An 8,323-nucleotide genomic window follows, 5' to 3' on the forward strand; every position below is an offset into this window, starting at 1 on the left:
ATAATTTGGACATTTTTTGAAAATTATTGAAAAACGTTATCAAGCTAACTTCACACTCGTTACTCAAAAAATTACTTCTACGCCAAGTGAAGAAACTCATTGATAAAGTTTTAAAGCTTAAAAAAATGTACTAAAAATAAATCATCCTAAAGAGGGCGAACAATAAGAAAATAACATTAGTTTTAAGTAAACTATCAATAAAATTTTACTCTACCTTGATATGTTATGTTTTTGAAACAAGTTTACATTAAAATATTGTAAAATAAAATAGGAAACTTCATTTTTAACGTCTTATTAAAAACTATACAAAGATTATATAGCCTTTTTTATTAAACGTGAAAGTTAAGCCTATCATACTAATTATTTGTAATTAAACCCAGCTGTCAAAATAGTTAATAATTATTGTTTTTTAAAATGGTAAAAAAAACAAGTGCTCAAAAAATTTGGTATACGAGGGAACCTTTTGTTTATCAAATGCACCACAATTTCGGATGTTCCCTTAAAAAGTTTTAACACAACAGTTTAGCACAGCTGTTGAAAAGAAGTTAACGTTATTCGTATTCTGCAAAACATTTATCTATTTAAGTTTGCTAACACACTTTGAAAGTCTTATTATATATATTATTTCAAATTTAAAGTTAAAGCACTTTTGAATATTCATATCATAGCTCCCTCACTTTTTTTCAATTTTTGTCATAACTTTTAACTTAAAAGTACTATAAATCGCTCAAGTTGGTATTTAAATTGAAACCATTTAACAATAAAAGTAGTTCTGAATATTAAAACAGTTTTAAGTGGCTGATTTATTATGCATAAAAAATTCAAATACGACATCATAAAAGATATTTTATATCGAATAATTTTATTCTGTTTACTAACATTATCTGGTATACCAGAGCGGTAAGATTAAATTTGCAATTTCAAAAAAATACTATAAACAACCCGTTAAATTAGTCAACATAAAATATATGCCAGGCTGGTGATATTTTAAATTGTGTTATTGAAAATTAAAAATTGAAAATGAAGGTTTATTAAATATTCAGAAATGTTTTTTTTTCTTACCTGAAATCTGACACCTAAACAAAAAAAAATATTAAAATCCCTTAATTTTTTAACTCAATTTATATTTTGTATTTTTTATGTCAGAACTAGATAAAGACTTTGGACTTGCAATTTTAAGTTAAATTTTTTTTTATCAAGTTATATTATAACTATAGACAAAGAAAGTAAACTGTATCCAAGTGGTGGACGACTCGATAACCGAAAGGTTCTTTCACAAGTCCTAGTGTTGGACAGCGACGTGAAGGTCTTATTACTTTCACGTCGATTGCCTTTGAGTTGAACTCATTTAAAGCTATTTTTAAAAAAATTTCGTTGTTTTGTTAAATCACAAAACTCATTCCTATAAAAACCACTTTATAATATAATATTAAACAACCGCTAGTTGACGCATTTCGTTTTGAACTCAATATAGAATCAACCACCGATCACGCCGGGTTTTCATGCCTTAATCAGCATGTTACATCATACAATCATGTCTTGACCAGGTGATGTTATGTAAGAAAAGCGTATAAAAAGAGCCGAGCGAACGAGAAGGGAGATCATTTGGATTTCAACGTTAACATGAAGCACCACTACGCCAGTTTCAGTCCGAAGCGACAGTCGCCATTTTGAAATTACATCGTCAATCGAAGATCTCAAATCTTATCTCATTACGTCACAATCAGTGGTTGTGGCCGCACAAGCACTTCAAATTAATCATTCAAAGCGCTTTTTTGAGCGATTTTAATTTAATTACTTCAACGAGGCGCATAGCTCAAATTGAGGTTTGCGTGTCCTTAATTTCATAACTTATAAATATCGGGGCGTCAAACTCGACTTGAGTTTGTAACGTGCTTTAGAATTATAGCGTATAGCTAAGTCATTTGATAGATAATTCCTAACGAAACCATTACGAGTGGTATTGTTCTGATTAAGTCTTTGTTTAGCAACCCAACACTCAAAATAGTGTACATTTATTTTGTAAATATTTCTTGTGTAAATTAAAATTTATTTCGCTTATCGCACGATCACAATTCAACGACCACGACCAAGAGAACGTGCCCAGCCCAACCCTTCGAGGTAAACCATCAACGGAGTCTGAGCAAACAACGACTCGTCACACCGCAGTGAAACAGAGCAGGAAGCATATTTCTGCTCCTTTTCCTAATTTAGCTGAACTTTGCAGTTATTTGTGTGTTACTTGTTTTTTTGTATTTTTCTTGTAAATAATAAACTGAAACTATAAAAAAACCTATTGTATCTAATCTAATTAAATGTCCTCTATTGAAAGAACCTTAAAAAATGTTCTTAAACCCCCTAGAACTCGATCCCGCACCGAAGTACTATCGCAAACCGAGAATATTTCAGAAGAATGCCCCGGAACTACCGCGAATCTAGCTCCTGTTGAGGCTGCTGAACCTGTTACAGGGTTGGCTTCAGAGGAATCTGGGGACGCCGGTAACATCGGGAGCATTACTAGAACTAAATATTTTGAGCTCTTTCTTTGTCGTTCAATAAACAATGTTGTAAAATAACGTCATTAGTCGGTACAAAATAAGAATTACTGAAGAATAGTAAACGTTATACAAAACCATTCTCGTTTTATAATTTAAATGGAATATAAATGCACTAGCTTACTGAGTACGATTTTATTACAAATTTTACAAACCAAAAAATAATATGACAACAATCAAAATGAAATTTATTCACTAACTTTACTGTAAACAATAAACAAACTTAAACTTTTTTTCTAGTTTAAAAACAAAATTTGCACAACCTGCAGCTAACTTATAAATTGTCAAAAGAAGGTAATTACACACAAGAAAAACGCTCAACATCTTTTGTTACGTCACATGATTCTTCACACCACTCTTCTTTATCAACATCGTAACAAATTACTGTTGACCTCAATTCTTGAAACATTACAATTTTGTTTCCTATTGCCACACACTTATTATAATCAATTCCGAGTGGATTCTTGTTAGCAATAAATTTTCTACAAACATTGTCAAAGAGTTCAACATTGTCTCTTACACGACCAACAACAAATAATTTATCTTTTACTGTAACTAAACTGTGATAACTATAACGTTTGATCATGGTAGGCATCGGAGACCATTCATCACCAAACACATCATATGATTCTACGGAGTTCAGATCATTATAGTTCATACCGCTACCACCAGATACTACAATTTTTCCTTCAAAAACTGTGCAAGCTGAACTAGATCTTTCTTCAATCATTCCTGAAACTTCTCTACAACTTTTGTTAGTACTCTTGTTTTGTCTTGTATTGAATTGCAAACAAGAACTAGTTATACGGTTACCAAATCTGTTTTCCTGGTAACAACCTCCAAGTATGAATATTTTGTCCATAAATGCACAAGCACAAAAGTACCTACGTTTATCAAACATGTCAGTTACTACATTCCATGTGTTTGTAGAAGGTGAATATTTTTCCAATAATGCATTTTCATAATTAAAGTCTCCACCAAAAACATAAACTTCACCTTTCAAACAAACCGCTTCAAAGTTAATTCTCTTTCTTTTCATTGAGGAAAGAACTTTATAATTGTTAAAATTGCTTCCATCGATTTCATGTACGTTTGCTACACTAGTTTTACATTTTTTATCATATCCACCACAAATTAGTACGTTAAACTTGTTTTGACTACTATACCTTCTTGTACAAGCACTACTTGAATTGTTCCTGTCTAACAAAGCTCCTTTTAGTGTTCTAAAATATACATTGTTTTCCGATAATAAGGAAATTTTGTCTAAAACATGTTTTAATGCATGTTCTGACAACAAAGGAAGTCGGACCTTATGTAACAATTGTTTTGCATATTTTCTGCGTTCTTCACTTTTGTGTTTTAACCAATTGTTTAGTGCATTGAATACTTCAACTTCTGAGTGAATATTCAACTCAGAACTTTCAAGTATGCTTTTAACTAAATCAAGTTCTGAATGTAAAAAGTTTTGAGTTTCAACGACCATTTGGAAACTATGTTCTATATAGCTTAATAAGAATTCACCAACAGTATCTATATTGTAAATCTTACTTATATTGTAAAAAAATAGAACATTTTTCACAGTTATTTTGTCTTGGATGATTTTGCTTATTTTGATGCTAGTTTCTTTTTTTAGAAAAAGCTTATTTATTTTAAAAGCTACAGCCATTTCATATCCTTTTATGCTTGGTACATCTGAAAAAATTCAAAATAATTAAAAACAAGTTGTTTATTTTAATAAAACGTCTCTTCCAGTAGAATTCTTTAATTTTAGTAAAACATTTAAATTCGTATTACATAACCATTTCATTATTTCTCAAAAAAAAGAAAATACCTATTATTATAAATAAAAGAAAGCAGTTTATAAATGTTTTAATTTATTTGAATTGGTAACATTAAATATATAATTTTTTTAGTTTTGAAATTTTACACCTTATTGTATTTTCTTAACAGATTGCAATTCTAATACATATATATATACAAGATGTAACGTTAAAAGGCGTTAAACCCTGGTGATCCTAATTAGCTAAGCTAATTAGGAATATATACCATAGATGTTTTTGTGTCAAAATTTATTACAACTAACGGCATTTCACTGCTTTCAAATAAATTTAAGAACAGATCTACAGAGTCTCAAAAAAAATATTACAGCTTTTTTGAGACTCCGTAGATCTGTTCTAATTTATTTGAGAGTAGTTAAAAGCCGTTAGTCGGAATAAAGTTTTGACACAAAAACATCTGTATAAATATATATATATATAAATATTTTATATACAATTCTAGTACAAAAATTAATTAATAACTACAAATTCTTTCCTTTAGATAAAACTAGTCTAATAGTTTATAATAATGTAAAGTTTTATTTATATAAATTCTAAAATTAAATCGGGTTAAATATGGTTTTGAGTTCTTAAAAGTTTTATTAAATCTTCGGTAACATTTTTTGTTATGTATATATTTATTTTTAGCATTAAAACACAAAATTAATAGGGAAACTAGTTTCAATAAAGCTGTAAACATTTAATAAAACCTAAGTATAACAAAAGGATCAATATCAAAATAAATTATAAGTTATCTTACTTGTACTATTAAGATCATTAAAAACTCGTAGACTTCTATCATCTACTTTTTTTGTAGATAATTCTTTGCATAAAGTTGTAAAATGATCTGATTTTTCACAAATTTTATCAAAATTTGTTAATTTTTCAAGTTTTAGTTTCTTTACATCAGTTTTGTTCTCATACTTTACACCGCACATGATGACAATTTGGAAAACTGTTATAAATATAGCTGAAAGTAAAAGTTTATGTACTTTAAGTTTTTTATTACTAATTTATTTTAAATGTATAAAGAAATATAGTTTATAATTTTTTAAATGGAAATTAGTAGAAGACTTAGTATCTTTTTTATGACAGTAAATCAAAATAGTTTTCGATAAATGTGTTACTTAGTTTATTCAATTAAAACTTATTTAGTATTTGTATATTGTGTTGAAATTTTTCATTTAAGTTACTTAAGACATAATTAATGTATTATTTACAAAAAATAAAATAAACGTATAACTAGTGACAATTACTATTACCAAATAATTCACTACAACTAATAAGATGGTTTTTTTAATAATTTCTAAATGAAAAAGTATTTATATAATGGTTTAGTATAAATATTTATTTTATTACAGAGCTGTAAATAATTAAAGTAAACACAATGTTAAACTATTTTTTTAATGTTTTTGAGCTAAACTGAGATTATTTTATGGTGTTTAATAAACTTACTTACTCTAAAAATTTATATTATATTGAAAAAACTATAGTGAGTTAAAAGATTTACTTAAAGTATTAAGAAATCTTAAAACAAAAAAACTTTAATTATGTTACAAGGCTATGATGTCTAATATTATATTTTCTTTATATATTTAAAAAATTTAGAACGAACAAACAAATGAAACTTAAGTGCATAATGTAACATAAAGTCTAGGCAACATTTTAAAACTTTTTTTATCAAAATTTGAACTTAACAACAATAAAATGCGTAGCTGTCTAAATTGCACGAGCGTACAAAATTGCACGATTGACAAAACTGCACGAGTTTACAAAATTACACGAAGATACTTTTGCACGAGGGGATAAAATTGCACGAAGATAGTATTGCACGAAGGGTTATTTTTGCGCGAAGACAATTTTGCACGAGCAGACGATTTTTCACGGGTTATTTTATTTTTTTTACTCTTAATGATGGCCCTTACCCCTACCTTCCGTCGATAAGTTAAAAAAAAAATTATTTTTTGATTTTATAAAACTTTTATTATTTTTAGTTATTTTATTTACTATTACTGTTACCCCTTACCCTAGGTCAGTAGCTTTTTTAATTTTAATATTTTTTTTAATTATTTTTTTTTTATTAATTGTTTTTTTTTTAATTTTTACTATCACTCTTACCCCTAACCCTTACCGTCGGTCAGAATTAAAAAAAAAAATATAGTATTTTATTTTTGTTTATTTTTTATTTTATTTTCTTCTTTATATTTTTACTCACGTGTAAAAATGTAACTTGTGCGAAATTGACCCATGGTGCAAAATCGTCTTAGTGCAATTTAGTAATCTCGTGCATTTTTGTCTTCGATCAATTTAGACCCGTTCCCACAATATATATATTGTTTTTAGAACTTTTATAACTTTTGTAACAAAACTCAATGACCTGCTTTAAAGTGGTATGACTATTACATTTTGATAAATGATGTATTTTAAACTTGACAACAACTTGTGTAAATAATTACAAAAGTTATAACTAATGCACAATTATTACTATATTCGACTTAAAGTCAATTATCAAGTTAATAAACATGTTCAAAATGTCAAAAAAAAAACAGAAACAAACAATAATTTTAAAAAACAGTAATATGCAGAAGATAATTAAACTGTTATATAAAATAATAATAGTTTTAATATGGTCGGTTTTGTTAATGGATAATCCTGGATCTTTGTCATTATCTTGTTTAACTTTAAATTAACGTTTTTTAAATTAATATTTTTGTGATTTTTTCACTTTTTTCCTCATTAAAAACTTATCATGTTTTTGAATTCCCAAATCATCAAAATGCTGAAATAACATTTTAACATTATCTTTAAATACGAGATTTTCTTAAACTTGAATGATTTTAAAATTTTAAAGATGATCAGTTCTCAGTGGATTAAAATATGGAGCCTGGAACTAAAAAAAATATTATAGGTTTATAAGATGTAACGTTATAAGGCGTTAAATCCTGGAGATCCTGATAAGCTAAGCTTATCGGAATGTATATCACAGATGTTCTTGTGCTAAAACTTTATTTCAACTAACGGCGTTTCACTGCTCTCAAATAAATTTAAGGACAGATCTACGGAGTCTATAAAATGTTAACACACATTAGAAAAAAAGCAGAAAAAAGCATGTATAATTATGTATAGTGTTTATCTAGGTAGTAACTATAAATGGACTTTATGGTTTAAAAACAAAGTTTGGGATAAAAGCATAAAATTATAAAATTGTCTACAAAAAATCAAATTTAATAAAAGTAGGCACTAACCTCAAAAAGCTCTAAGAATGAGCAAATTTTAAAAATGAAAATTAAATTGAGTTGTGCAGAAATATTACGTCATAATAATTTTAACAAATTTTTCAATAATTTATACAGCTTAAAAACATGAAGTATTAAACTTGCAAGGATATGTAAGTTTTGTGAAATAAATTAGTACATAAATAGACAGAGTTATTTAAAGTAGAATCGTCGGTTATGGGGACAGATATTCGATAAATCTTGCCGCTTATTCAGAAGTAGGTCTTTATCTTCTGCTGCAATTACTGCTCTTTCTGTATTGCAAGTTGGGCAAATTCTACTTACTCCGTTGGATGCATGTTTTATCTTTGAAACAATACTCCACTCCATGTTTGGCCTTTTACCGTACCTGTGAAAAAAGCTCCAGACATAATCCGATAAACGCGTGCTTTGTTTTTTATTTATATTTTTAAAAGTATGTTTATGATTAGCATATCTATCCTTGAAACTACCTGCTGTACTTCCGATATAAATTTTATCTGGGCCCTTACTTTCAACTTTAACTTTATAAATTACATTTTTAATTAAACAATTACCTTTTAATGGGCAGTTATCTTTGTTTAATTTACGGCAATTACATGTTTTAGGCATATTACTTAACTTATTACTATTAGGGTTAGTTGGTTTTGAATATTTATTTATAGTTTTATTGTTATGCATTTTGCTTATACTTTTA

General features: G+C 27.6%; 1 protein-coding gene across 1 annotated transcript; it reads right to left on the reverse strand.

The window, feature by feature from the left end:
* Nucleotides 1-2,853: 2,853 nt before the first annotated feature.
* On the reverse strand, nt 2,854-4,038 carry LOC145844305 (kelch-like protein 7). The gene has a single exon (XM_082951698.1). The coding sequence runs from the start codon at nt 4,036-4,038 to the stop codon at nt 2,854-2,856; it is 1,185 nt and encodes a 394-aa protein (XP_082807824.1).
* Between the last annotated feature and the right edge of the window lie 4,285 nt (nt 4,039-8,323).

The sequence above is a fragment of the Thalia democratica genome, chromosome 9 (genome assembly GCF_965202585.1).
Source record: "Thalia democratica chromosome 9, ktThaDemo2.hap1.1, whole genome shotgun sequence".
Classification (NCBI taxonomy): domain Eukaryota; kingdom Metazoa; phylum Chordata; class Thaliacea; order Salpida; family Salpidae; genus Thalia; species Thalia democratica.

What these genes read in the sequence shown, in the direction of transcription:
- LOC145844305 (XM_082951698.1), bottom strand. Translation starts at nt 4,038, where the DNA reads ATGGTCGTTGAAACTCAAAACTTTTTACATTCAGAACTTGATTTAGTT.